This window comes from Cnephaeus nilssonii (genome assembly GCF_951640355.1).
Source record: "Cnephaeus nilssonii genome assembly, chromosome: 18".
NCBI classification, from domain to species: Eukaryota; Metazoa; Chordata; class Mammalia; order Chiroptera; family Vespertilionidae; genus Cnephaeus; species Cnephaeus nilssonii.
In genome coordinates, this window is record NC_137089.1 from 25,245,776 (window position 1) to 25,261,492 (window position 15,717).

The window sequence follows — 15,717 nt, forward strand, 5'->3', positions numbered from 1 at the left end:
ATATGATTAATCTTAATAAATTTTCCGTGTCTCCTTCAAAAGGAATTTCTAACTCTCTAATTGTTGGAACAGTATTCTACATATGTCCTTGAGGTCAAGCTTATTCATTGTGTTATTATAGTTTTCCATATTTTACTAAAAATCATAAGTAAAAATTTCCTGCTCTGATGTGAATTTGTATATTTCTCATTGTAATTCTGTTAATTTGTTTTTCATATCTGAAGCTATACTGTTCATTATATACTAGTATAAACTCAACATTACAATTTCCCGAGGAATATTAACTCTTAAGAAATTCCACATACTGCTTTATTTCTGGCATATTATTTTTGTCTTTAATTCTATTTTTATTTGATGTTATTATATTAATGAAGGCTTTCTTTAGGTTCATGTTTGCCTAGAATATCTTTTTTCCCCTAATTGTTACTTTCAATTATTGTGTGTCTCTTATAAACACATATACAGTTGGATTTTGTCTGATAGTGTGTGTGTTTTAATCTAGTTTGACAATATCTGCCTTTTAATAGGGAAGAGTAATAAATTGCATTGATATTGATTACCGAGATATCTGGATTCATTTCTACAAGTTTATTTTGTGGTATCTCTGCCTCTTTTCTTGTATTTCTTCTATTACTACTTTTCTTTCTTGACTTCTTGAGGATTTTTTGTGTGGGGAAATTTTCTCTCTGTGTGCAGTTCGTTTTTCCTCTAAAAGCTTAGAAATTATAGATATATATATATACCTCCCATCACTTGGAGCCAGGAGAAACAAGTCTTATGTGGTGTGGTATTCCCCTCTCCCCCCAAAAAAATTCAACTAAGAATGTCACTCTTTGGGCTCTTGCTTTTTGGATTCCTGTAAGGATACCTGCTTCAGTCTCCCATGCTGCTCAAGGTCCAGGCTTCCACTCCTGCCCATCTCTCTCCCACAATGCATAGCTCTAAAACCTAAACCACAAAATGCCAGCTCGAGGATTTGCTTATCTCTGTGAAGTAAAGCTTTTCTGGATGCCTTTTAAAACAATATTTTTAATTAATTAATTATGTTAATCCACACCCGAGGATATTTTTCCATTGATTTTTAGGGAGAGTGGAAGGGAAAGGGAAAGACAGAGAGAAACATTGATGTGAGAGAAACAAATGGATTGGTTGCCTCCTGCATGAGCCCTGGCCAGAGCCCAGGCTGGGGAGGAGCCTGCAACCAACATAAGTGCCCCTGACTGGAATCGAACCCAAGACTCTTTGGTCAGCAGGCAGATGCTCTATCCACTGAGCAAAACCGGCTAGGGCAATATTTTATTGTTTTTAGATAGAAAGGAAGGGAGAGGGATAGAGAGATAGAAACATCAATGAGGCAGGTACATCATTGATCAGTTGCCTCCTGCACGTCCCATATTGGGGATTGAGCCTGCAACCTGGGCATGTGCCCTGATCAGGAATCAAACCAGTGACCTCTTGCATGCTGGGTCAACACGCTGAGCCATCCCTACCAGGTTGGATGTTTTGTGTTTTTTTTTTACTTTGTTCTATCATCTATCTATCTATCTATCTATCTATCTATCTATCTATCTATCTATCACCTATTTGCCATCTAGCATGTTTAAGTGCAAACTGAACATCTAGCCATTCATCTTGCTAGAAGACCAGGCTTTGGTTCTGATGCAATAACTTCCTAATGTAGTTTTGACAGGTTTACGCAAGTCTGGGACAAAGGAAAAGTAATATATTTGATTTGTATGTCTCCTGCAAAATTTGCAGAATTCTGCTCTCAGATGATATTTAGGGATCAAGAAAATGAAAGAATTAACCCTAATAAAATGGTTTACTTCCACTATGTATATTATTTTCATATACTTACTTTATTTAATCCTATAATGACTTCATAGGATAGTTATTACTACCCTCATTTATAGATGAGGTGTCTGAGACCACATTTTAAGATTTTTAAATTACTGAATTGTGATTCAAACTCTTGCCTGTCTAATTCCAGAGCCCCATGCCCTTTATCCCAAAATCATGCTGCCTTGCCTTAAGCAGAGAGCTCTGAGGGATTCTTTTCAGAGCTGGTAGGAACAATCCCAGTTAGGCTTTCACTGGTAATTTTCATAGCAAACAATGCAGCTATTTACCCAGCATTGGTTAGAACTCTGCTAATTGCTAGCACTCATTCTGTTGGCAAACATGCTATTTATCGACTCCAGAAAGAGTCCAGATTGTGGGAAAACATAAACAAATGCTTTCAAAGCAAACCTTTGTTTGGGTCCTAGTGTCAAGCAATTTTTGTATTTAATTGCCATTTTTACTTTTGACCAAATATCTCATATTTAACACCCTATAAACCTCTGAGAGTAATTAAGCCTTCCAAAAAAAATCTCCTGATGTCAGTTCCCATGCTAAATGTCATAAAATCATGCATCTGTTTATGCAAGAGCATATGTGGCCCTGCAGGCTAAGCCTAAGCTATTATTAGAGGCCACCTTGCCAGGTCTAATGGATGACCCAAGAGTGCCATAGATAAGCCAATCTTATTTTATCTCTGTGCTTTATCACTGTGGACTTTACACAGGCAACAGGCTCGGAAAAGGCTCTCTGTGTCTTCCCACATGTCTCCCTTTCCTTAGCTGAACTTGAATGTCTAAGGTGGGTCTAGGAGAGCTCCAGTATCTGGGCAGCTTAGAGAACAAACCACACAGAGGGCACACGGGCCCGCTTTTATTGGTCACTGGCTGCCTCACCATTGGAACATAACCATTTCTACTTAAAACCAGGTTGGAAGCAACATACCCAAAGACAGCTCACTCTGGAGCTAAATGGGAAGGGGTTAGAGTTTGGATCACTATAATTTGGAGGTTAGTGATCACAAATGTAAAACCAAGTCAAGCAGGTTTTCTCTTCCGAGGCTTCATACATGATCAAAGGGACCCACGTGGCAGTATAAAGGGAAGGGAAGGGAAGTAGGGTGCATTGTTTCCATTACATGTAGCCATGTGTATATGTAACATGGCGCAGAAGATCTTGCCATACCCCAGGTTACTAAAGGCTGTGCTAAATCCTTCTTTGTGCAAAGTTGGCCCCAAAATACACTTTAGAAAAAAAAAACAAAGTATTAGCATGCTCTCCCAGTGGGTGTCTCTAGCTCTGTTGTGAAAATGAAATGGGTGTGTTTACATAATCTGGGAATTTAGGGGAAAAATTACGCAATTCTGTGTAATTTTCCCCTAAGAGTTGAAATTGAACAAAAATCAAGTGCACATCTGGGTCTGGAGCTGCTTTAGCCTCTGATGCAAAAATGAAGACAAATTCTAAGTGATCAAAAAGCTCAACAGTGCTCACCCCTGGCAATTTTTTTCCTTTTGGAATGAAAAACATAACGTTTTTCCAAAATATAAATTGCAATCAGCTGGTGTTAGTTTTATTATTTTTAAGACCTTCCACTGATCAGACCAAAAGTCTTTTATTACTGATTGAATACACACGAAAAGAAAAATATACCCTAACACCTTCCAATCCTTTTAACTGGAATGGATATCTACATGAAACTAGGGTGTGCCCTTGTATATTTTAATATTAGGGAATAACCATACATTACCATCTTCCCATTAATGTTTGTGATGAACATTCATAGGAAATGGTTACAAGAGAAGTGATGCAAACACCGTGTCTCTTTAAACTTGGTTTGAATCACCCATTTCTGGTCCACATTTGAATTATGTTTTGAACTGTGGCAAAGACTGTAGCTGTCAGATACAGAACCAAAACAACTAATTCTCCCACCATTTCCTTGCTTTGACATTGTGGGTCGCACTGTCAGTGCTCTCTGTATGTCAGAGGGAAGAAGTAGAAAGTTGATTTTAACATTGAGATCTGGACATGAGTATTTGATGCATTTCTTGATTCCCATGCAGCACAAATCCTGTTTCCTGTGAGACTGAGATTTGTTTCTTTTTGGGGCTGTTTGGCCCGTGGGATTGAGTTTTACCAAAGTGATGAGTGTTTAAGACAACATGAGCACAGACTACAACACACTCAAACACACAGACACATGCGACTTGCCTTGGCAAGTTTCTCGCCTGCAAATATTTCCCTTCTGAAGGATGCTCCTGAGACTCAGAGTTGACCCTAGCCCTTTCTCTCCACCTGTACATGGGACTGGGGCGATGAAGGGAGTGGGGGGTGGGGGTGGAGAACAATAAATGCTTGCAGGTTTTGCTCTGTTGCAAGTACCCACATAAACCACAAAATCAATAGACATAACATTTTCTTTAGCTGAGCAAGGAATTCCGAAAGCAAGTCCCTGTATAAATGATAGCACAATGTCTTCATTCTTAGTCAAAATATACTTCTGAGTCCAGTTGTTATGGTGTTACAACCAAAGCAAAACCTCCCCCTGGTGCCATCTTGTAGCCAAGCAACTCACAGAGCAGCACAATCACTCAAAACACATTGAGCTTATCTCCAATCAGCCGCATCGCCCACTCTCTGCTCTAAGAGCAAGGATAAACTTGAGTTCCAGATAGAATCAAGGACAAAATTGTCGTCATTGATACCTCCTGGGTGAGTTATAGCCCTCGACAGGAATGTGGCAAAGGTGGCCGGGATGCTGCTGATCGTATTTAATGACCTGGAGGGGGCTATGACACTGAACTATCAAGCTTAGGAGAAATAAAAAACTAGCTCTGCTTCCTAAAGCAAGCCCCAAGCACCAGCAAAGGGAAAGAAAGGGCTCAGGCATTCTTCAGAAATGAGAAGAAGCTAGTTGGATCCTAGCTTCTAGGAAACAAACAGAAATGGGGACAAGAGGTTATTTTCTCATTAGGCACCTGAGGCATCTTAGCTATAGTACCATATATGTACTGTGCCCCAAGCACTTTTGCAGGGAGGGGAAGGTTCTCTAGAAATACAGTTCTTAGTAACTTCAGGCTATCTTAGACACTGCACAGGGGCAGGGATCTCCATTCTTTTAGTTGAAGTGGCAGTGGTGTACATTCAGGGTCCCCACGCAGAAACATCAAGGCCACCCTCCTCTGGCCTATGTTAATGGGCACATCCTCATCATAGTCTTAGCAGTACCTTGTGTCTCCACGGATACCTTGTATTGTTAAAACTCATTCACCTGTGATCTAAATTCAATTTCAGAAACAGTTAATGGTGGTAGTAGAGCAAATACCGTGATTTCTCTTGAACAAATATGGAAACTGAGGCACTGATTTTTCTAAGGTCAAGGGATTAGGTTATTCTAGAATTGAAAGGGTCCTAAAAGAACTCATTTTGGCCTCTGTTTATCAGATGAGGAAACAGAGGTCAAGAAGGATCACATGGTGAGTTAGTAAGAGAAAGAACAGATTCCACAAAGACTCGGAATCTAGTGCTCATTTAAAATGTAGCATGACACACATCTAGAGAGGAGGTCCCCTCCCTTCAAGGGTGTTCCCGTGTGCAGTGGCTGGAGGCCCAGGAATGCAAAAGCTCCAAGGCAGGACTCTTTCTATCTTGCTCACCATTTTATTATCAATTCCTAGCACAGAGCCCAGTTTGTGACAGGTAGGCAATAATGCTAGGTGAGTGAGTGCAGATCTTCTAATTAGATACTAGGCCTTTTTAGGAATAGATTGCTGACATTTGGCATAAAGTGACAATCTCTAAACCAGAAAGAAAAGAGGATATATCATCTACACGCCAGTTGTCTCTACAAATGATGTCACTCACCTGGAAGTCGCTTAGAAACCTGAGTTGGGTGGGTAGGGGTTCTGAACCAGGCCTGAGACAAGCTGCTAAACTGCTGAGTGTGAGCAGCGTCAGCCATGGTGACCTTCACTACAGACTCTCTACTGAGTATGATGTTATGAATGGTTAAGAAGGCTTCCCAAATTTCTAAACCACTTTCTTCTCCTCTATCCTCCCTAAAATTTGCTCATCATCTATTTTTCTACATTACAGGCTATGGTCCCCACCAGGGGGTCATTTCAAACTACAGTTTACCCTTGAACAATGTAGGGGTTTAGGGCACTGAACCACTTCACACAGTCAAAAATCTGCATATAACTCTTGACTCCCCCAAAACTTAACTACTAATAGCTTATTGTTGATCAAAAGCTTTACCGATAACCTGAACAGTCAATTAACACATACTTTGTATGTTGCATTATGATATATTCTTACAATAAAGCTACAGAAAATATTAAGATAATAAAAAATACATTTACAATATTTATTGAAAACATTTGTGTATAAAATGGAGCCCTGAGGCTCAAACCCCTGTTGTTCAGGGTCAACTGTGTGTCTCCTCTCCCACCATCTAGGTAGAGAAAGCCACTGTTACACACAGGAGTTGTATCCTTCAGGAGCATTTGGCAGAAGTGAGGTCAATACAACTGAAGAAAGCCATTCATGATGTCAGTTTTCACGCAAGTTATTTGGAGAAAGGAGTGGGCCATTGGAGCTGAGTGACAGTAGATGGTAATAGCCTAATTTGTCTTGGCTACAGTTTATTGGGTCCTTTCACTTCTTTGTGACCATACGGTATAAGTAAAAATGATTATTTCCTTTTTTCCAGAGAAGAAATCAAGGCCTGGAGTGGCTACCTTACATCTCAAGGTCAACATCTGGGAGGGCTTGAACTCCGGGCTTCTCTCTTGTTCTTCCCATCTTCCTCAGCACATGAGGTCCAAGAAAGGTAAAGACTTTCTTCTTTGGATCTCTCCTCTATAGGCCAGCGTGAAGGTTGCCTGCTGAGCAGGTGGAAAGCTGGGCTCCAGCAGCTGCCTTTTCCTTCCATGGTCCAAAAAACTTCTGTGTAAACCCAACCTGTCCGTCTCCTGCCATTCATTTCTCTTGCTTTTCAAACATACAGTATGTTACTCTAAGCTTGCAGAAATTTGAAGCTGAACTTCAAATGAATCCTGGCTGTAACTATGGGGGAGCTTTTTATTCTTTACGACATAAAGAAGAAGAATATTTGAAAGAATACATTTCAAACATTATTGGAATTTGCTGAAAGTGGACAGGAATTGGCATTTGGATGCTTCAGTCAACACCATCCAGACTGGAAATTCAGGAACGAGGTGCAAGTTTTCAAAGCAAATACGACTATTTTTAGCATGCAGACTGTTTTCATTAGCTGTGGTTCCCTGTAACATTTTATTTTTATTTTTATACTAGCCATATATATATATCTATATATATATATTTTCTTTTTCTTTTTTCCCCTTTAAGCATATCATTTAAGCCTAAATTAAGCATCAGGTAGGAGCTGGACAACTGCTCTCATGGATAAAATACACAAACAATAAAAATTCAAAATTAAAAAAAAAAAAAGAAAAAAAATTCAATGAGCCTAACTACATCACAAATAAAACCTAGTTCTGAGTGTGGTTGCGTGTGGAATTTCACTTTATCTTGATGTCTGGTGGGGGCTCATGGAGAAAAGCACACAGCACTCATTCTCTGGCACTTCACCTTGAGAGAATGTTGTCTCTGGGTAAAAACAAGATACTGCTTTCCAGACACCTTTAGATCTTCCTCCTGATGTGTTAATGGCACCTTTTGGGACATCAATCAACAAATATGGTTTGAGCTCTTGCTAGGAGGTCACAACCACCCCAGGCATGCAAGGGATATAAAATCCTAAGTGAGAGATTCTTATTCTCTAGGTACTTAAGGGGTAGTTTTGAACAGTGAATACATAGCCCAAATGGTCTATTTCTTGCTGCTAAATTCATGGAAGAGGCTGCTAATCCATCACAGCATCCTTCTCATAGACTCTGTAAGAGGCCTTGTGATTGTCCTCTGACCAGCCATACCCAACCCGAAATAGCATGTGAGATGCAGCCCATGGACCATACCTGAACTGATTTGTGAGACAAAGGAAAAGACAAGAGTAAAATTGACCAAGCACTAAATTCTTGGTAAGGGAGGCAGGTACATCTTCAACTCCAGTGATGACCTTCTCTAAAGAGGAAGGGTTGCCACTGGGTCTTGTCCAAACAGCTAGAACTGGGAGAGATGGAGGAAAACAGAGGAACAGACACCAAAGAGCAGATGTGTGGACAGAGGAAATGAATATGGAATATGAATATGAATATGAATATGAATGGAAAAGGGGTCAGAGAGTAGGGTTCATTATCTATCCATTTCGTTCAGAAACTTCCCCTATTACGGTATATTTCCGTTCTTAAGTTCTAACCAATGGTTTCTGGTCTGTGGATGCCTGCTGGCACCCAAAAGTGAAATGTATCATATTCTGGAAGGTGTGTGAGCTCATTTTCAAAGAACAAAGATGACTGAGTCATACTTTTTGTGCCAATAAAATGGGTAAACTAAAGGTGACTTTAAAATACTGCCAAATCATCCCTCCACCAAGCTCATTAAAGAAAGCCTTCCCAAATACAGTCCTTTGGATTCATTATGGGCAATGCTGATGGTTACCTTTTGCTCCCCTGGATGAGAAAATGAAAGAAGCTCCAGGTTTCTTGCACTTCTTGAAAACAGATGAAAGAATAAGCCGATCTCTGTCTTTTACTGTTGGGGTGTGTACCTGGCTCGAGGCAGAACTGGCTAGGATGACCTCGTATCTTCCCTTCAAGCAATAGCATCCTATACATTTTCACACTGAACTGGACAAGAATCAGCATATCCTGTTTTGAACATCTGCACAATTAGATTGCGGAGTTATTCTGGTTGCCTGATCTTTATCCCTAAAGAATGTGAAATGGTCCCTCTTACCTTTTCTATCTCAGGGAAATGATGGTGTAAAATTCATTAAATTCTCCTGAAATTGCCAGAGGGGACACATATATACTCAGCACCATTATTTTCTAGAAAATAGGCTTTGGAGAATCTTGGAGAAGTACTGGATAACAATTCATCTGTTGCTGAAAATGACATGATTGCAGGTGGGAAAATGACCTGTCCAAAGTTCCTCCTAATTCCCATGTGGGTGCAGAAGTGCGTGGATGGGCGCCATACCCTATTATATTCAGGCAGGTGCCTTCTGATTTCTGACTCAATTTCTCTGCTCTTAGCTATGTTTGTTTAGGAAGGTCAAAGAAAGAGCTTGGAATATTAGTTGTAGGAATGTACTTCAGGACTGGATCTCCCAAGTCTGAAAGGTTTGTAAATCCAATTTGCCCAAACTGCACAATGGGCACTCATGAGTGTTGCATCAACTTTCCATCAGATATCTGCTAGCCCCATGATATAGCAATCTTGCAACCTGGGGAGGATACAGGGATTTTTTTTTTTTTTTTAAGGAGTGGGCAAGCAGAAAAAGCCCAACAATCCATCTAGCAGCTTGAAGGTTTGTTGTATTTAATAAACAATGATGAATGTAGGCATTAAAAAATAAGTATCTCATTATATTTTCTTAGGTCACTGTGGCATCAACAGAATTCCCTATAAACTGTTTCCCTGTTCCATCACCATCCCTCCAAAGGGGACCTACTAATTTGAATGGCACACTTGAAAACCTATCCCGCTACCGAGGATGTGGCATAGTGGAAATGACACAGGCTTTGGAGACAACAGGGCTTAGTTTCAATACCAGATCAGCCTGTTTCTCTGTGACAGTAGGCAATTTCTTTAATTTGTTCAGCCTTGGCTTTCTTGTCAATTAGCTGGAAATGAGAATTTACTAATGTCACAGAATTATTGCGGAGATGGTCTGGTATCTGGCACAGGGTGCATGGACAATAATTGGTAGCTGATCCTGAGAAAACCCTTGTTGGATACTTGGAGAAAGACAGGACATGGCTGGTTGTATCACTGTGGTGCCGGAATTTGGTGGCTGGGGTTAAGCCTATGTTAGAAAGCTGTGTTGGACTTCTCTTTCTGAGATGCTGTGGATTTTCTTGTCGTTTGGGGGCCTGTTCATTTCTGAATGTGGTTTGTTTCCTGTTTCTCATCAATCCCTCTTCCTTCCTTCCGAAACCCATTCAACCTTTGTTTTCTTCCCGGCATCTTTAAGAAACATAATAAAGTCTAACATGACCACGCCCTTCCTCTAAGAAGAGGAAAACATTTTCTCCCGTTACCCCTAAGGCAATGTGTCATAGCTGGCAGGGTTCTCCTGTTCTTTTGAACTGGGAAGCTAGGCTGGTGGGACCAGGAAGCTGTGAGATGAACAGGATGGATCTAAGGAGGAGGGATCGATCCCTAAGAATCAGCTGGATTTGCAGCTCTTGATTAACACCTATGCACTGAAAGAACTGGGTGGACCTGTGAGAATGGTAAGGGAGGTATGGAGAAGTCGGTTTAGGGATCCACCATCTAAGTACCTACCATAGCATTTACATTTAGAAGCAAAACTTAGTTTCTCGGGTGGGTATTCCATCTGAACTCACCAGTCTGTACCTAGCACGTTGAACATAGCTAGAAAGATAGTCTGGTCTAATGTATCTGAAAGAGCTCACGCAAGCCCTTGCTCTAGCACTTACTATCTGTACGATGCTACAATTTTTTCTCAGCTGTGTAATGAATTATTTTAAGGATTAATTAAGATATCATATGCAGAGCATCCTATGCCTGGAATATAAGAAGCTATCAACAAACTTAGTACCTGAAACCAAGAAACTCAGGAAGAATGTTCTCTAAATCAACAACAAAATGAAAAACGAGAAGTCAGCACCAAGAGCTAAGGACAAGAAAAGGAAGCAGGTTATTAATGAAAATAGTTGGGATAGTCTGGGAGTTAGAGGGAAAACCTGAATGTGACATTCATTATCTCTGCCTCCTGACAGAAGCACTGGACACCCAGTTTTTAGTAACCTGTATGACTCATTATATTAATTTGTAATCAAGAATAAAGGAAGAGAGGACTAGGGGGAAGGGGGTCACTGGAGAGGCATGCTTGTAGGGGTTTTTCTTATTGTTTGATGTCAGGTTTTCTGTTATTGTTGTTTATCTCTAGTTTGTTTTCCTTCTTTTCCTAGGGAGAAATTGGCAAAGGGTGGACTTGCATGAAATTATGAATGGGTGGGCTTTCAAGACGTTGCTGGTTCATGGGAAAGCCCCTAGTAACTATATGGTCTGTCCAGTCACACTTTCTACCCACACTTAACCTGGCTTTGGAAAATAACAAAGAAAACTTCTGCTTTTCTGGACTCTTTCACTTTGATCCCGTGTTCTTGGTAAACACAAGCCTACCACCGAAAACGACATTGTCACAAGACACCATGGACTGACTGTTCTGAAGACCAAGCTTGGGCCTCTGAGAAGCTGTAGATGCTTCTATCACAAAAATGACAATGGGAATGATGATATGCAACAATACTAATAACTATGATGCCAGCTTCTGTGCTAAAATTTTTATAAACATTGTCTTTAATCCCCCAGACAATGCTGTAAGGTAGGCATTATTGTCCCCGTTTTGCAAATGCAAAAATTGAGGCTTGGAGACATTAACTAACACACCGCAGGTCACAGTGAGCTTCCAGTGCTGCTGGAATGAGATTCGGGTCCATGGGGCAACACAGCTGTTTGACGCCATCACCCCGCACAGCCGCCTGTGATGACCTTCATCCAGCTGAGCTTTTCAAAGTCCTGAAAATTCAGACGTTGGCTGTGTTGAATCCTCCTTCCCATCATTTTTCCCCTCCTTCTGGAATGGAAACTTGCAGCCGCTGGGGAGTATGGCTCTAAGGCAGTGCTTTCTGATTTCTTGAAGACCATCATAAACTACAATTAGTTCATAATAATTAGCAAGAAACAAATGCTTCTTAAAAAAGCACCCATTTACTTAAAATGATTTTTAATTTCATAATGACTAGTATGTAATTATAGCAGAGCAGAGCTATTTAGTTTGAAAAAAATAGCTTCAAAGATGAGAGCCCATATAGTGTTTACTTGCTCTGGGGTTCTAATTACTTTGAAAACCAGCAAAACCTCATATATGATTACTAACAGCATTCACTAGCTGCTTTGAGGGAAGCTGAACCAATCTTTTTTTTTTTTTTAGCTCCATTAACATGGGAAATAAATAATAAAAGATAGCAGGGGCACTCATGCACTATGTCATGATCACTTTCCTGCTCTGTTGCCAGTTCAGGCCTCTTATGCTAGAGAAATAAAAAAATAAAATAAAACCAAACATGTCTTCCTGGTCATTTTCTGAAATGAGACCAACAGAAAAAAGACCAGTGAGGAACACAAAACAGGGTATTGTTTCTCTGTAATGTGTTAGCAACCCCAGGTCACTTTAATTTGGTTTCATTACATTTCCAATATGTGCGTGCATCAATTCATCTTCTTTCTTCCCCTAGTTAAGATTTATGCAGTTTATTAATCACCTCGCCACAGTCATCTCAGCAGTTTCGTTTAGCAGAGTAAACCAGTCAAACCCTGTCAGACTTTTGGGGATGTCACGTGGCAGACTGTAGATTCCTGGCAACTCGAATCACTCTTGCCAATATGAGATTTTTCCAGAGCCATCCATCTTAGGGCCATCTGATATATCACATCTGTCTCTGCTCTTCTCCTAATTGATGGGCTGAGAGACACCTGCTAGATCTCGCAAACATCCTCCCAAAGCAACCTCAGGAGAGGGGCTGCCGGGCAGCCAGGAGCTCAGAATGGCAGGCAGTTACACGTCCTGTGCCCCAAATATAATTTGAATGATCCGAGGAGCTTGAGTGCCATTCGGCGAGCCCACACTTTTCAGAGATCTCTGATAAGCAACCGTAAACCTTCCATGCATTCACTGCATGCTCAGATGGTCGAAAAAGACAATGTTGCTAGATGTAATGGAATGGTCATTCACTATGGCTTCTTCGCTTACAATAGAGCTAACCTCACTGAGGGGTGCATGACACTTCCTAAGTGGCTGTCACCGATTCTAATTCTTGGTCGCACTGATTTTTTTAATGCTATCACTTTTCCGATGCCAACTCCAGTCTGCCTAAAGTGCTGAAAGGCCGTAGCCCTAAGCATACTTAGTATAGACTCAAATCATTTTCAAACACCCGTTAAGTCCTTAACAGCACATCTGAGTCACTGGCCAGCTTGCATTGAGATACCGGGAGTTAAGAGTTAGATTCCAAATGTAGCCCTAATCAGAGAGAAGCAATCTCAGCACAATTATTTATTTGAGAGAGGAGTCTTTGGAGCTTTTCTAGGTCTTATCTGTTTACATCATCAAACGGATACGGTTTCGGGGTGGCACTTTTCACACTCAAGAGCTCAAATAAGAAAGATTCCACGACTTACGAGCTCTTACAATGGATCAGCTAAGGAGAGATTAGGGCCCTTATATAAAAACAGGACACACGAGACAAATTGAAAAATGACCAATTTGATGTTAAGAAAGTTTAAGGAGAAAGCCGGAGAAGAAAATGGGTCATAAAAGTACTATCTCTACCATCTTTCAAATGTGGTTGTACTTCCAAAATCTTGGAATTAATAGCACTCAAAACTGCTCAGCCTCACCCCTTTAGAAAGTGGCAGTGTGGTTTAGCAAAGAGAGCCCTACGCTAGAAAGGAGAGACCTGTATTGTAGATTTCACTGTGTACTAAACCGAGTCATTAAACCCGCCCTACAATAAAGGGGTTGGAGTAAACAGTGGTTCCCAACCAGTCACCCTCAAAGGTGGCAGTGGGCCTCCACGCAGGAGTTTTGCTTTCAATTATATTCCCTGAAAGAGGTCACCCTGGTTATTTTGTGCTAATCCAATACTCTAATTGGAGGATCCTGTTTTTACTCAGTGGGAAATCAATTTAAGTACTACTTCATAAGTGCACCTTGTAAAGAGAATCTCTCAAGAAGTAGAACTCATGGGAAAAAGCACATTTTACAGGGGAACTTGGCAGTGGCCAGTTTAGAAATGGTTTTACAAACATCCCTCCTGGGTCAGGGTTTCTATTACTACAAATCTGTAAATATCTATGTTCTCCAGCCCTTTCCCGGCACCTTTTGGCCTTCCGTGTAGAAGTTTTTATTTAACAAACCCATGACTTCACAATTCCTTCCCATTCAACCCCATACATGCAGGGAGCGTTTTAATCAAACCTCACAATTTCCCTGGCTTACGTGCTCCTCGCTTCACTGCCCTAATTATTTTAATAAGCAGCTTAACTAAAATGCTGGCTTACATTTATATTTCAGGTTAATTGTGTATACTTCCTGGTCCGATGAAAACCTTGAGCGTCCTTCCTACTTGTGACAGTGTTTCACCGTGTCTATCTGTTAAGGGCACAAACAATTAAACTATTGCTACACAGACATCTTTACTTTCTAATTTCTTTTTCTCTCTCTCTTTTTTAAGATGAACAATGCAAAGAAAAGATCTCAAAGTTCTGTCATTTTGGCTGTCTAGACGGAGAGAGAAAGAGAGCTCCCACCCAGGCCTGCAGGAGAACTTAGATCTGGTGGATGGAAATGAAAACCCGGCAGCATTCCGTGGGTCGGCCGCGCAGCCCACCGGGTGTGGGTACCTCCATTCCATCTGCTGTTATCATTTAGCAAACAGTTTTCTCAAAGGGAGGGGAAAAGCAGGAAGTGGAAAAAGAGAATGAACTGGAAAGTCACTTCCTAATCACAGTCCCTGGGGAATGGAAAACAGAATTCCCCTCATGGTCTAATGATTCTTTGGTATTTTTAATGAAACCAAATCAGGCGCGTTTCCAGCGTCTGGTTGATGTTTCAGAGGCTTCACCGCCACGTGCCCCTGGCTCTGAAAGGAAATATGTACTAACGTCCTGGAGCTTCCGTATTATCGTCTATTACCATTTAGTTCCCAGAAAGATCTTTGCCGTCTTTCTAACGTGGACGGAAAAGGCTAGAGGAACCTGAAGACCCATGTAGACTGTCATGGGTTTGGCTCGCCTGAAACCACAGCAGCGTGACCTCAGAATTCGGGATCAGGTCCCCGCGGAGCAGCTGACTCTTTGGTGACAACTTGTTAGGCACCAGGCAATGCATCCTAGGCATGTCCTGCTTTAAAGGCAAAAGTGAATGCACTGGCCTCTTTCCGTCCCTGCCCTTGCATATGGTCTATAAAAGAAGAAAAGTGCTACAGGGTGACGCTTTAGAAGCAGAATTATGTTGCCGACTATAAAATCGCAGCATGCCTGAATCGGGATTTGGGTCAATCTAAGAAAACACATTCTGGAATCTCTGAATCAAAAGCAGTATTTACAGATGCACAGAAAAAACAACAACAATACAAGAACAAATACTTGTATTCTGCACTGTTATAAGGCCAGGCTAGACTTTAATTTTCATGCTGTTAAACACACACACACACACACACACACACACACACACACACACACACACATATACACACACACACACAATCCGACCCCTGGAAAATAGAGCATGATTTCATTTTATTTAGGCAGTGTCTGAAACTCAGAAAGGCTAAACAGCGTCTCCCAGGCCACACAGGTGCCTGGTGGAGAGGCCAGCTGAATGTTTTCTAGGTGCTGTAAGATTATCCAGACCCATTCCCCCATTTACACACGAGATGCTGAACTTTAGGGCCATCAGATATTTAGACAAGGTAAAAGCGTGAGTGTGAAGTGTTGCGGCTATGGGTTCACATACAGTCAACTCTGATGCCTCAAGATAACTGAAGGACTGATACTGGGATGGTTAGCTTCTTATAAGCCAGGGAAACGTCTGTTTGTGCTCGTCTTAGTGGTGCCAGCGACAGGCATTTAATCAATGGAAGGACAATCTATAAAACGGTAAACAGAAAATATGTAAGTCAATTTATGATTGGTTAT

General features: G+C 41.1%; 1 protein-coding gene across 4 annotated transcripts in view; it reads right to left on the minus strand.

Annotated features, from left to right (window-relative positions):
- Nucleotides 1-15,717, minus strand: part of SAMD12 (sterile alpha motif domain containing 12) — a 337,765-nt gene that overhangs the window by 67,828 nt on the left and 254,220 nt on the right. Inside the window, exon 6 of one of the 4 annotated variants that reach the window (XM_079796046.1) lies at nt 14,342-15,668. The exons of the other annotated variants lie outside the window; for them this stretch is intronic. Coding sequence (XP_079652172.1) covers nt 15,649-15,668 — 20 coding nt within the window. The 3' untranslated portion in view covers nt 14,342-15,648. Of the gene's footprint in view, nt 1-14,341; nt 15,669-15,717 lie in introns of those variants that run through there. 4 annotated transcript variants of the gene reach the window in all.